The sequence below is a fragment of the Rhipicephalus sanguineus genome, chromosome 3, assembly GCF_013339695.2.
Source record: "Rhipicephalus sanguineus isolate Rsan-2018 chromosome 3, BIME_Rsan_1.4, whole genome shotgun sequence".
In the NCBI taxonomy this organism is placed as follows: domain Eukaryota; kingdom Metazoa; phylum Arthropoda; class Arachnida; order Ixodida; family Ixodidae; genus Rhipicephalus; species Rhipicephalus sanguineus.
In genome coordinates this window covers 107,311,211-107,326,265 of record NC_051178.1, presented here as the reverse complement: position 1 = coordinate 107,326,265, position 15,055 = coordinate 107,311,211, and the positions used below count along the sequence as shown (strand labels likewise).

At 43.9% G+C, this 15,055-nt stretch overlaps 1 protein-coding gene across 4 annotated transcripts in view; it reads left to right on the top strand.

The window, feature by feature from the left end:
- Positions 1–15,055, top strand: part of LOC119386912 (calcitonin gene-related peptide type 1 receptor-like) — a 147,029-nt gene that overhangs the window by 118,531 nt on the left and 13,443 nt on the right. For all 4 annotated transcript variants that reach the window (XR_005182405.2, XM_049413305.1, XM_037654197.2 and 1 more), the window contains exons 4-12: positions 1,469–1,604; positions 3,331–3,441; positions 9,455–9,540; positions 10,538–10,700; positions 10,785–10,904; positions 11,542–11,648; positions 12,659–12,750; positions 13,247–13,373; positions 13,507–13,660. Coding sequence is in view for 3 of the 4 variants with exons in the window: in XM_049413305.1 (XP_049269262.1) it covers positions 1,469–1,604; positions 3,331–3,441; positions 9,455–9,540; positions 10,538–10,700; positions 10,785–10,904; positions 11,542–11,648; positions 12,659–12,750; positions 13,247–13,373; positions 13,507–13,660 (1,096 nt within the window). In the remaining variant the exon portion in view is untranslated. The remainder of the gene's footprint in view (positions 1–1,468; positions 1,605–3,330; positions 3,442–9,454; positions 9,541–10,537; positions 10,701–10,784; positions 10,905–11,541; positions 11,649–12,658; positions 12,751–13,246; positions 13,374–13,506; positions 13,661–15,055) is intronic.

The window sequence follows — 15,055 nt, the reverse complement described above, 5'->3', positions numbered from 1 at the left end:
GGAGAGGAGGTTTCCTGCGCTTTCCGCTTTCCCGCTCGTCCGCTATGGCCACTCCGCCTTCGGTGTGAACGAGCTTTTAGTGCTGCATTCTTTACTATAGCCGCAGCACCACTGCTTTTATTCATTTAAATCGTACATGTACCGGTCTTCAGACACTGTCGTCTACTAAGTGCTCGAACCCTTCTAGCACACTTACCATATACATGGGATATTTTTGTGGCAATATAATGCATATTTGCTGCTTGTAAAAAAATAATTTGGCAAACGAGCGCAGACTGCACGGCAACTGTGTGTTCCTTTGACCTTATCACTGCTCACAAAAAGTTATTAGTCAAGTAAGGAAAAAAGAAAACACTGCATTAAAGCATGATTCATACATAACAATCGCACATTGTTTCACGCATGCTAGCACTTATACTCTTCACCTGAGATTGTATCGTGCCATTCTTCTAGTGGCCGGTGGTATTCATGCGAAATACTGCTGCGTAAGCATTTATTTAATACGAATGTCGAGCCGCTGCTTCTGTTCCACCTAATTATAGTTTTTTCCAAAGCCCTAGCGATCGCTTGTGCGTATACGACCTTTTAGATACTCTCTCTATTACTTTTTTTTAAAAACAGAAGTTTTTTACTGCGCTAAAAAATATTCTCGACAGAAGACGACAATATCGCAAACAAGTTCTGCGGAAAGATGAAATGTGGATGAGAAATTATGAAATGGAAATTGGCAACCAGTCGTATGTATTACAAAGTTACGATGAAATATTCACAAGTATTTATGAGAGGGAGAGCTACAGTCCCGGCTAAGCGTTGGTCGTGGTTTCGATCCCCGGATGAGGACCAATCTTTCATTAACTATAAGAAGCTTTACTTACTGAGAAATCCGTATCGATTTCGCTGTAGCTTTGTGCTGCAAACGGCTGCATGTCCCTCTCGGAGGGCGAGAAGACAGGACGTGAGCATGTTGTCTGCGTTGTGTCTTCTATTTTCTCTGCATTGTCGCTATATTATCTACATTACACTTGGGTATTGGGCCTTCATAATTGCGTTCACGGTCTCACGATCTCACGGTCTCACGATCTATTGCTGGCTGCACATATTCTATTACTGAAATCTACCTGTAACTGTTTTTTCGATGGAGGCGAAAATGCTTGAGGCTCGTGTACTTAGGTTTAGGTGCACGTTAATGAACCCCACGTGGTCGAAATTTCCGGCGACCTCCACTACAGCGTCCCTCACAATCATATCGTGGTTTTGAGACGTTAAACACCAACAGTTATTATTATTATTATTATTATTATTATTATTATTATTATTATTATTATTATTATTATTATCATTATTATTATTATTATTATTATTATTATTATTATTATTATTATTATTATTATTATTATTATTATTATTATTATTATTATTATTACATACCTGTAACTGTTGAAGTATTGTCTCTTCTGCGCCACTGTAGCTCCTGTCAGCGTGCCTGCTGCTCTGGTGCAGCACGATTGTACACTGCTCCCGCGCCGAGCGCGTGTTCGCGCAGCTGAAGGCGCTGCGTGAATGTGAGCAACGCGCACTGTTTGACGCCGGGGACAACGACACCGGTGAGCATGTTTTGAATTATACCTATATTGATGAGTGTGAGAAGTCACAAGACAAAAAAGCCTTATATTTCCAGGAATTATTTCGCGCTAGCACGCACACTGTAGAAAGAAAAAAAAAAAAGACCGGTATTTGCCGCAAAATAACGTTGTGATCTTAACATAGGAGATGGACGCGTGCGTTTTAGGACGCGTCAACTTGTTTTATTGCGCAGCTTGACTCACAGGGAGAGAAATATATATTTAGAAAATTCAACCAGCTCCGCTTCGCGGAGACCGATGAAGCAGCGAAGCTGGTGGCGTTCCCTTCGTCAGGCTAAGGCATTTCTATGCTTTGCAAGTCTTTCGGATATGTTGTTTCACTGCTCTTTATTAAACACTCTTTGTTAAGATTTGAGCTGGTAGTATGGTTTTATTGCATCTTGATCATACCACTCTTGTACACAGGTTTACAAATGAGCCTTCGCTTAAGATGCTCCTATATGTTGTTTCAGTGCTCTTTACTAAACACTATTTGTTAAGCTTTGAGGTGGAAGTATAGCCACCACCTTTTAAAACTCCAAAGTATCGCGTGTCTGTGGTGCGACTGTGGTAACGCGCAGGCCATTTTTTGGGCTAACCGCTGCCTTCTTCCTTTTTAGTTGAAGTTGTGTGTAGTGGGATTTACCCAATTTCTGTGGAACATACGCGTTTATGATGATGATAGTTTTCTGATAGGCCGCACAAATGTCTGTGACACATAGCCGTTTATTGGGCTAACGGTTGCCTTCATTTTCAGTGGACCAGTGGTGAGTAGTGGGATTTACCCAATGTCTGTGGCGTACACCCGTTTACGATGCCCGCAAGCATTACCACGGATCCCGGACACGAAAGGCTCGACCAAGAACAGCTTCGCTGTTAAAATAAAACTCGTAGCCGTAAAGCGAAGCTTATAATTCTCAGAAAAAGTATATTGCAATATTCTAAACAGAAACAACCAGCTCCTACTGGTGTCGACAGGTGCTATACGACATCAATGTAAGAAAGTCTATTGAGATGGGCTTTCAAAGTATAGAAGTCATGCATGTAGGAATATGTTTCTATGTGTCGAGGAAAAAAGCTGTAACTTTGCAAGGTAATGATTGCAACGTAATCGATGTGAGAGTATTTTGTTCATTTCATCAGCAGCTGACTCAGTACAGCGGTGGCTCTCGAAGTCTACATGTTCTGTAGAAAACGCGTATTAAGGTGTCTAATAAAAAACTTGGGTAGCTTTGGCCACGCTATACCATTCTTGATTATGCAGTTCGAACAGTAGAGAAAAAATAACATGTAGAGAGTCTCACGTGAACATGGAAGATGGGATTTGTTTTATTCTTCTGGAAATCGATACAGTTATTACGTAGACCTCAAGTGGTCATTGCGTGGTCTGGGTTGGTTAAAATCCGGTATATTCAGAGCATGCAATAAGGAGACCAAAGTGGATGACATGTCTCTCTCAGAGACGATAAGACAGGACGTGCGCTTTGTGTTTTTTGTTAGCGTTTTGTGTTCTCTCGTCCACGTGCTGTCTTTTGCCATCAAAAACTTAATTTTCATCATTAACGCAGACGTGCTACTCGCGCAAGGCGTCACATAGCAAGGCGCTTTCTTACCTGAGATGGAAAACAGTTAGCCTACGTCCTTTCATTCAGTGCAGACACTATACTTCACTCTCTGGTGTTTTTCTTTCCTCTTCATGAACCGGCAGCCTCGTGTGACTGGCGATTCGACGGCTGGCAGTGCTGGCCACCGACGCCTGTCGGAGCCACGGCCCGCGCAGCCTGCCCAGAACTGCTGCCCGGAGAAGTGAATTCCACCGGTCAGTATACAAGTGACCTGCTCGCGGTGAACGCGGACTCGCGTGAGCCTTTTAGGGGCGAAGCTCCTTAAGGCGGCACCCGTTCGTCCCTCGTAGTCGTAGTAGTGCGTAACCAGCCGTAACGCTAGTACCAGATCTTGACCTCCAAGGTGGTGCCGGTGGGAGATTTTTCCTGTGCGTTGTTGAACAATAAAAAATTCGCAGCGTGCGCGTTAACTAAAAGCCGAATTCTTCTGTCTCTCATTCCTTATTAGCAGCCATTGGCATGTTCCAGTAGGAAACGTTAGTAGAAGTAGAAGTGTAAGTGTTAGCTAAAAGCCGACTTCTTCTGTCTCTCATTCCCATTAGCAGCCATTGTTTACCTCCAAGGTAGTGCCTGGTGAGATTTCTCCTGTGCGTGATTAAACAATAAAAATTTTGTTCAAAACGCCGTTGATTGATGAAATAAACCAACGAAAGACGCCAGATGTTTTCTAAAAGCAAAACGAAAGAACGCCAGATGTTTCTAAAGCAAAACGAAAAGACGCCAGCTGCTTAACGAAAGACGCCAGATGTTTTCTAAAGCAATGGTTTTCTAAACAATGAAAATTCACAGCGTACATGTAAAATTAAAGTGAGCTGCAAGTCGTCATAACTCTCATCGAACCTTTAGTATAAACGCGCCCGATCTCACGTCGGTGATGATGTACTGGGCAGAATTCACGGAAGATTCACGGTTTACCGATGAACCTCCGCAGCTTCGCCCACTCATCATCATTCACTCCGTGGATATGCAGTGATTTTTACCGTTCCTTTTACGCTTCAAGTCGTCAAACTGTTTCAAACGGAACTGCGCGCGAGTATTTCGTGGAAAAAATTGACGTGTGTTATTGCCGACATAAACTACTGCCGTAAGTCATGACAAAATTACTGCCACAATTCATGTATCTAGTCCAGTTAATATGTCTGCCGCCGCAGGAAAAGTAATTACCAAAGCAGCGAGCAAATATTGCATTTTTCGTATATTTTACAAATTTAGCTGACATTTCTCGAAACACCGTGTACACTGTTGCGTGCCTCAGCGCGTGCTGCAAAACTAGGACAATCGCACGAATCGCCTTTAGTTGTGCAGGTTGTTATGCACAGCACCTATCTAAAGGTTCGTGCAGGGTGCTGGGTTAGTGCTGGGTGCCAACGTTTATGTCGGTAATGGCGGGATACGGCTGAGACTATTACAAACGCTGTAGTTTTTCTTTTCGGTCTAAGGAGAAAGATGTGATTAACTGTGTGTTTCTATAGCGTGATTTAAACTGGAGCAATAAAAATGGCGATGAACGCAACGCGTACGCAAACAACGCTGCGCATTTTCACTATTGTTTATCAGCTTCGCTCACGCACCTACTGATCCGGCCGTCGAACCAGTGGTTGTCACTACGTTAGATCAACTGTATATTTGGGTAGCGCTGCTGCTCCCAGAATAACTTATAGGCAGACCTAACGTTTGCAGACTCATGTACATTCGTTCCTATGCATGCTTGAAATCTGCATGTTTGTAAATATAGGAGACGCCGCGGCGTGTGCGGCGAACAAAATGTGCGCCGCCAGCCTTGTCGATACACATTACAAAGAAATGCTGAAAATACGTGCTCTTACTTTATGCTCCTTACGCGCAAAACATGTACTTTGTGATAAACGTCAACACTTCTTCTCGACGTGTTTGTCTTTGAAAGCAGCTTACGATAATAAGTTTGCCGTTACTGCTGTAATCTCCCCGACGCGAACTGTGTACGACCTGCTTGCTTATATTAGAGAGCTCGGCCTTTTGCTTTTACTGACTCACCCCCCAAACTTGCTATGTCAGCAGTGCATAAGTTTGTGACGTGATGCTCGGCAGCCTGTTTACAGGAGCGTTGAACCTATGGGTCTTCTCGCTAGTAAAGCGTGTGCAAGCAGCGATTTCTTACGCGAGTGCGACGGCACACTTCTTAGGGTATGCCCAGAATGCATCTCCTCAATATTATCTTTCGGCGACAGCGACGGCTCTGCTGGCTAGACTCTTGGTGGCACCGATGCAAATGAGAACGCTTTTTTTTTGTTTTCGGCTGCGGCGTTCCTACGGAAAGATGCCTAGGCAAGAAAAGCGCGGCGAAAGGAGATTTGCCGCGAGACGCTCGATATTCATGCCCCCCCCCCCCCTCCCCCGTTTTCTTTTGGACATACACTGTGGTTATCTCGCGGTGTGATTTCTTTTATTCGAGACTACTTATGGAGGAGGCGAGCCCAACCAGAGGCGCACACTCAGAAGCAGAGCCTTCGCGCGGAATGTACGAACCGTCAAAGCTTCAGAATGCCTTATGAATTATAGCCCACATAGGAGTTGCCTGAAGTGCCAAAATTCCAACCCTAAATTCCTAAATGCAATAATGTGTTATGATAAGTCAGTTGCACTTATCCCAGGAAGTACTTTTGATCCCAGGAAGTATGGCATTATTTCTGTAAAGAAAAGAAAATACGGAGTCAATCCTTGTCACACGGTTGTCGAAGTTCTGCGCTTATGCGAAGTTGTGGCTCATGTCAGACGATTGCTTTTTAGCGAGCATCAGGCAGAATATTTCTAAAAAGATCTTTCACCCATTTTATATCCACGTTAGCATATATTGATCCCAAGTGCCCACGAAGTAAGAGTCTCTGGATTATGTTATCTAAGCAAAGAAAGACAGTTTGTGATTTATTCAGTAAGCGCAATATTTCGCATTATACTTCCCTGCTTTCCCTCTCAAAATACTGGCGACTAAGCAAGCAGTGACAGTCGCAAGGTTACACCGAAATCAATATTGATGAAGCATCCGAGAACACATCAGTAATGCCGGCTGATTTCCGGCAAAACTCCGCTCTTAGATCAAATAATATACTCGGCATGTGTTGTAAAATTTAAAAAAACTTCGTTATAGACACATATATTTAAGAACATGAATCGTAGTGACGTGAAAGCAACGAAGCTTCTCTTGTTCGTCAGTAAATATGTGTTAGTTCGTTGTGTGACTTTAATGCCGCATGAAGAGAAGAAGAATCCTTGAGCAGGTGGTGTCGCTGAAGTCAACGTTTGGACAAGTGGCCTTGTCTTCTTCGCAGACACTCCCCCCACTACAAAGGCGGAGGAGAGGATCCTCTCCTCCTCCGCTTTTTTTCTTGGAGCTTTGATGCTCGATTCTGTTAGTCCCTTGTATTGACAGCGAAGCTACGTTTGACGTTTGAAGTGAGGTTTGCCTGAATATGATTATCATGAGGAGATAGACCAAACGTTGGCAATTTTTCGGCGAACAAAACATTTGAGAAACTTCTTTCAAGAATAACGGTGGACAATATATCGGATTCTGACAGGATTGATCAAGACTCCTTTGCTCTTGGCGCTTTGATACAATCAAGTAGGCCAAGATATTGGGTTGGGTCAAATATTAAGGGTCGTTCCTTCTGCATTGCTTAAATCATAGAGGCATATGCAAACAACAAAACATACGTTGCAGAGTAATAGAATAAAGTAATCCCTCTCCGAGCGGTTTGAGAAACATGGTACAAAATAAATAACCGCGAATTTTCTGTCATATAGGCGCACGTCGCGATCCACTAACTACTCACCCTGCCACCTACACCACAAGCGCCCCGAGCGTGGAGTTTGCGTTCTCGTATAGAGGTTCCAATCGATTAGCTTTCCAGGCGCCGCAGCAATGAATAAGCAATATGTCGGTGCCGCACTATTTAGCAGGAGATATACAGACTGAATAAATCGATAATAAATTTAATCTTATTGCCGCAGCTGTCAACATTTCCCGAGCAATGTTACGACACGGGATGGGCTTTCTTTTCCCAGGCGCTCCATGATCGGAGTTTGCTGCTTTGGTTCGTGCTTCATCATGAGAGGCCTTACATTTTTTCTCGCCGCATTTGGTCCGGTTTATCGAGTATCTCACAGCACCGTCAACACTAATAAGCTGGTTATAATATAGCAGGTTCCGCTAGATTGCGAAAGAAAAAATCATCCTTACAGTAAAGTTTCGCATCCATCCATCCATCCTTCCTGCAATGGAGCAATTCTTCATTTAGCCAGGAAGAATGAAAGTGCTAAAGTGTTAAAGTGGTTGAGCTAGCCAACCCACTTTGTGTGGGATGTGGCATTTCGGTGGAGTCGCAGGGATAAAAGTTACGAAAGTAGGGAGGAAGTCCCTGAAAGAATGTGGCTAAGCGTTTCGTTTGTTTTTACTAGGCGCTGGTTATCAAGAACACAGTCTCTTTCTTCTTCTTCGATATTGCACTATATTGCCGTGAATACTGCGAGAGTTTAGGCTCTAGGCCTTTCTTTGTATTGGTGGCGCGCTGAAAAAGGAAGAGGCTCCTAGCCGATATGTAATCGATACGCTACAAGAGAGAAAGCAACGGGACGTAAAGAAGAAGGAGGCTAATATCAATTCCAGTCTCCCAGTTTGAAACCCTGCACTATTTGAGGGGTACGGTAAGAAAAAAGTAAAAAATAAAGCGCGGAAGTCAGGTATGGGAATTGAGGGAGAGGTGCAGAGAAATAACACATACACATGTACAGACACCTAATACATACGTGTTTCCTTAAACGAAGGTTACTTGATCGAACAAAACTCAGTATCCTCTTCATTGCCTTTTTGTGGAGAGATAGTCTTAAGCCGGCTGCCCAAGATTGTATTGCTCAGACAACGCCCTCTCTCTGAGGCGGCGGAGTCACGAGCCATTGTGTCCGAGTACCGTATAGGCTGTACAATGGCAAAGGAAAAGTTCTGCGATTTTCTCGCTGCGAGAATCATCGCAGTCCTTCTTTACATCATGCATGCCTTCTCGCTATGTCCTCTGTCTCAACGCGAACATTTCACTTTAAAAGCACGGCATGCAAGGTTATATATTTTGCATCTTGGCACTATGGGTAGGGAGGCAAAAATTTCCACGGAGGCGAAACGCCAGAGGCCTATTTACTTAGATTTAGGTGCACGTAAAAGAAGCCCAAGCGGTCGAAATTTCCGTAGTCCTCCACTGCGGCTTGCCTCATAATCATATCGTGGGTTTGGCACGTAAAGCGCCAGATAATATTATTAAAGCACCAAGCGCAAAATCGACGTGGTGTGAGCGTCGGAAACTCTTCGCAGGTTTAAAGGTAGAATCTTAGACGACGCTTACGCATCGCCCTTACTGTCGGAACGCGGCAGCGTTATCACGCCCCGTTAGCATCGCTTTCTCATTCGCTTGTCACTCTTCGTTTCTCGCTGAAGACCTTAACAGTGAAGTTAGGAAAGAAACGTCTGTGCAATGAAGATATTCCCCGTTGTAAGCTCTTCTAGGGCGTCTAGTGCGAATGCAGTTGCAAAGTGCCCACTACGCCATGGATAATATTCTCTTGCGAAGCAGCGAAGTACCCGCTACGCATCTGTAAGGCACCTACATAGCTGCATAGTTTGTCACTTTGTTGATGGTGATAATGGTGATAATATTAATGACGATGATAATAATGAAGCATGGCGGAGCCTTTTTGTAATAGATGGACAGTTTTAACTCATCAGCTTGTAATGCAATTCACAGGTGTGACGCTTGGTGTGATTCTAAGCTTCTACCACGCAATATTGCGTCTTTTAACGTGAATATTGACCCCACGTGAAGCTTCTATAGGGTCTTTTACCAAATTAAATGAAATTTCAAGCACTCACGTGGCTCTGTGGTAGAATACTTGAATGGCACGCGCAATGCCGGGGTTAGATTCCGGCTAGAAGCCTCACTTATATTCTTCGCAAGTAGCGGAATATTTTGCTCACGGTCAAGGAGGCCGACTCCGACGACACCGGATATTCTGCGACACGGGCTCTTGAAAGCTATCGTGTTAATATCCCCAGAGTGAACCGAACAGAATACGAGCATGATCTTCATGCTTATTCACATAATAGTAATGACAGACCGATGCTTTGGCGGAGTCTATCTCGTAGACTTTAAGCAATGACTGATAGGTTCTTCCCTACTGTTGCAGGTACGGCGAAATACCGGTGTCTCCCTGATGGTTCTTGGAATGGCGAAACAGGCAACTATAGCGCCTGCACAAGCTCACCTTATCAAGTAGGCACCATGGGGACTTTTGTTTCATAACGGTATATGTTAATTTGCGACGTCTATGCGTTTTTCTACATGAGATGTCCCTATTGCTTGCCTAATGTTAGAGTTGTCAAAAAGAAGAACAGTGTTCTATTCCTGACCTGAAAAGAAACATAATGTAAACAAACAGAGATTATTATCATAATTCAAGCTCGTACAAGATATGGTTGATGGCCTTGAAATGTGTGAAGTAGGAACCACGGTGATTTTTAATGCTGGCCCTCAAACTTCGAAATTGCAGTTATCCGACATCAGTAAGCAACAACTTACATTTGTAGCTTTCTTCGTCTCTCCAGTGAGCCAGGCAACGCGCCCAATAGTTTTAGATTTTCTAAACCTGATACAACATATTTTCAAACAGCTGTAAGGTCGACATATAAAACACGAAATTAGTATTCATACGCTTTATACTTTTTCGAAAACACACACACTTCTCAGATAAATCTTCATTTTACCTTCTTTAATGATAGTCCCGACAACGTAAGATGGGGGGACTACAGTATGGGGTACGTGCCTGTTGAATATACTAGAAGTCACGGAGCATAATCAGAGAAACCGCAAAACCGCATAAAATGTCAAATGCAACAAAATTCAAACGATATATTGCCTAAGTTCACAACAGCCCTGTTTAACGACAGCCACCATTTTCAGAAAAGGACACGCTGGGAAGACCAGTCAGAGGTGTCGCTGGTCTAACCACAGCGATCCGTCGTGTGTTGCCGCGTGGGCATCATCGGGTGTATAACGTACCACGGAATACGGAATACTCTCGGGAAAAAAAAGTTGACTGCTTTTCATTGGCCATTTCGAAATACGTCAGGGTCCCTACATGTGTGACGCGAAGCATGACGACACAGAACAAAGGGAATGATATTCCGTATTCCGGGATACGGTGTTCCGTGGTCGCGATATTTCCCTGCAGCGTGAGCTGGAAATTTTGAATCTATGCTGTTCATTCCAGGATACAGAGCTGACGTTGCTGCGCGCAATCGCTCACGATATTGGCGAGTACGTTCCCTGGGAACAGATCTCGGCGCGCGGAGAAAACTGGATGTGGCAGGAGAAGATCGGCCACTTCAAGCACTGCCTCGAGCACGTGCTGCTCAAGCCTCCTGTCGAGAACGGTACGAGCGTGGAGAGAGCCATGCGCGTCCATAAGCGGCGAAGATCGAATATTTCCTTCATTAACACGCGCGCCTTTCTCGCAGATGGGAACCAGACACTGTGTCCGCGTACTTGGGACGGCTGGAACTGTTGGGACGACACGCCTCCCGGTCGAACGGTGCACGCGCCCTGTCCTCAGTTCGTGGCTGGGTTTCTGTCAACCAGTAAGTTAAGTGCATCTACGGTGCATGGGCAGTTCCGCGAACATGTGGAGTGTTTCCTTAGGAAGTTCACACGTAGCGCTGCAAGTCACGGAACACTATCGCAAGATGATGCAAAAGACTGAACGAGGCACAAGAACTAGAAATGACAACAGATTATTCCTCGGCACATTGTCTATTACTTCAACGTCGCAACTAAATCTTCCTAACAGCGAAAGACGGAACTGCTCCTCGAGCATACTCGAAGGAAGGAGAGCCGCCCTAAGAATATGAGGATGCAAATATTCAATTCCTGGGTAAAAAATCATCTTACAACAACTTTGTAACTAAACGGCTGCGTTAGATTATTTCGAGAGTTTTAAGGCACGCAAAATAGTTTACTGGTGGTACCGGAGTTTGCCAAACGATATGTAGCGGATTGTAACGCAGTTATCGCAATTTTAAGCAGCAATTCACATTTTATCGCATGTAGGACGATTCCCTTGCGCCTGTGATCTAATTTTCTCTTGTTTGGCCGGATAACGCATAGCAAATCAACAACCGTTATTTGTGCATGGTGAGCGTGATTTTTCTCTGTTCTGCCGTCAACCAGTCACAACACGGCATTCATTTTTAAAGTTTTCTCCCATTTTCTCGAAAGGGCAAGCGCACAAATTGTGCACTTCAAACGGCACATGGTTCCGTCACCCTGTCACAGGACTCGTGTGGTCCAATTACACCGCATGTGTGGATACTCATGATTTACAGGTACGTATTGCACTGCGGCTACCAGGCTTAGGGGTGCAAACGACTTTTGTGAGTGCTGGTTATTACTGCTAACGACATGATGTGGCACACTAATTAATTAAATTAGCTAACTAAGTTGTTTTTCAAATGGGATTGTTAAATTTACCAGCGTACCGATTATTGCGTAGTTGAATCTAATTCAGGTACACACTACCTGTTGTATTCAAGAGATCACTTGTACGTACGTCAACAAGAAATATGTTCAAACGTCCACTAACATTTCATGCGATGTGATGGAGGGTGAACATTACGCAAATGAAGAAAATGCAGTTTCGTAATTCTTTATTACTCTTTGTTAGCCTGGCAATTACTTACGATTTGCACATTACTGAATATATGTGACAGATAGGGGCATATGTTTGAATGAAATTGTCATATCTGATATCTCAGTTATAGTTTGTCAGCACAGATACGTGTGAAAGTATTAGCAGTGTGCATAGAGGAGTCTGTTTCTCGCTGCATGATTCTATAGTGATGATGACTGCGAGCACATATAAGAAATTTGCACCATGCATGTATCTTTTTTTTCATAACATTCGCAAGAACGTTCTTACTCACTATCAATAATCTACGTCAGAAATCTGCACACTTGTCTTTTGCGGGCAGTAAAATTTCGCTTAGGAGAGCGTATGGTCCACAGAACTGGCTCAGGCGAAAAAAACAGAAGGGAATTAACATGCAACGTTTAGCTGGAAAATTCTTGCATAACATCTTGCTGGGGTAGCCACGATTTCTGCCTGCAAATCTTTATCGCGTAAGTTTTACGCCTTCTTGACTACACCGGCGTAGCGACTTCATGATTTATATGCAACTTGCGACAGGGACTGACGGCTTGTGCAACGCTTGCAGCTAGCTTATATAAGAAATATTTTTCGAATAGAGATATAAACGCTTGTAATTTCTTGCAAGGCAGATTTTCTTAAATGTGGTGTTCACCAATACCCTCGTAATTATTTTTTTCTTTCTTGCAGTTTCGAAACTTGGTCAACTCATTATACGTCACAGGATACTCAATATCACTTGTAGCACTTGTTTTATCCATGCTCATATTCTGTTACTTCAGGTGAGTGAATACTTTCGAGTTTGTTTTTAAATTGGTGCCCGTTTGTGAGCTTCGGTACGGTGTAGACTCGTCTATTACGCCAATTTATAAAACTATAATCATGTATAATACAAAAGAAACCTTGACTAATCTATGAAAGTCTCAGCATGTGTCACAGTGAGTTATAGTGTTAACTGTGTAACTTGACCCCCTCCCCCACCCTTCCGCTACCCTTATAGACACAGTACATGCTGTATCCTTCGTCCTCTTTCCTCGAAACTAGCAGGATGTGTTCCGCTAGCGCATTTATTGAGTGGCCTGGCCAAGTCGCTTTTGTTTTCCGCCTTCTCTTTGAAAGGCGAGAGAGAGAAAGATGAGCTGGAGCCATGAATCAACATATTACTGGGACAATTTTATTTGCTTTCCTCGAAGAACCGTGCGTAGTGAAATGGGTGCACTGTTCGCAGAAGATGCGTAGATCGCTCAACCACTACAACGACTGCTGAATCTCTTGCAGGTCACTTCGTTGTCGAAGGATCACAATTCACAAGAATTTGTTCACATCTTTCATTATCAACAACCTTTGTTGGATACTCTGGTACATCCACATCATCGCGCAACCACACGTGATCGCGGAAAATCCGGTAAGCAGCGGAAGAATGTTCTCCTCTACAAAATTGTATACGCTAATCATAAACGATTGACTGACATACAGGTGCGCCGCCTGCGCACGTGAAAGAACACTTCGTCTAAACAACATATTGTTCTTTGCGACAGAACTGGTGCCAAGCGCTGCACGTGGTGACACAGTACTTCCTGTTGTGCAACTACCTGTGGATGTTCTGCGAGGGCCTTTACTTGCACACGTTGCTTGTACTTGCCTTTATCGCGGAGGACAAGATCCTCAAGTGGTTTCTGCTCATCGGCTGGGGTGCGTATGAGTGAACAACGAAGTTCCTTTTATAAACCCGTGAAACACGGTATAGGATGCGTTTTTTTTTCGCTGAAGTACGTGTATTCTTATGAATACGAACGAGTTCTCTAGCACAGAGCTGCATTTTCCCGGACATCATTACACAACACAGTGTTAACATTCTTGCGTGTATCTTACCTGCCATGGTGGCTTAGCTGTTATGACATTTGGCTACTAAGCACGGGGGTGCGGCTTCGACTGCAGGCCACGGCGGCTGCGTCACGGGGAGGGTGGAAAGGAAGAACGCCTGTGCGCTTAGATTTCGTTGCACGTTTAAGGAATTGTTGTAAGGAATACTTGGCAGCCGCCAGCTACGGCGTGACAGATAATGATACCGTGAATTTGGCATACAACATTTCAGAAGATAAACAAGTTTCTATTAATGGGCGAAAAAGCCAGGAAGCGAGAAAGAAGCGAAGGAGCAACGAAGGTTGTACCGGCATGGTTATATGCGCTTTGTTACTGTCAACTGTGAAATAGGTAAAAATTGGTTGCTTGCAGGGTCCACGACAAACTGAGAAAGAGCGGGAAATATAACCTCTATTACACTCATGTCGATGTCTCTGTGATGCCGCTTGGTTATTTAGGGTCGGGGCAACCGCAAGAACGTAAGCCAGCAACACATCTTGTAATGATGCCCCAGATGCCTGTCTGAAGATACACTGAAAATGAGGAGAGTATAAATGTGTCAAGGTTCTTTTTTATTTGAGTACACAGCCGAGACGTCTTAGTTGTGCTATACCTAAGTCTGAGATCAAGGGTTACACATCACTGCAATTTATAGTCCAAGCTTCCAAGCAGCAAGAGCCAGGCTTTCCCGTAGTTTTTGCAAACTCAGGACTTGGAGACCCGTTGTTCCGCATAAAACTTTATGAGGAGAAATTGTGCAGGCGCGGGCAAGAAACGTGGGGCTAAACTACTCTGCTGAATGAAGTCAATCAAATTATTTGGCGTAGGTGTGTTTTATTTAGTGACATATTTCTATATGGGCTAACTCTCTTACCTACAATGTTAACAAAGCAGCAGCCCCGAAGTAGTCTTGCGGTACATGTATGTTTACGCGTCTTATTTTGAAAGTAGCAACCTCTGAAGTCGTTATCTCTACTCAAGCGAACTCTGAGGGATTTTCCGCCTTATAATCTCATATTTCAATAGGCTTGTTCAGACCCACCCCCCTCTTACTTTTCATTCACTGCTGTAAGAAGTGCAATTCGTAAAACTATGTTTCAGGTTCGGGTACCGCGTACTCGCATTATAAGAGACCCATTCCATATTGAAGCTCTGGCCTTCTATTCGTCCGGTGTTCTTGTTCAACTGCAAATGCGTCAGTTCGCCCCTTCGTTGTACAGCGAT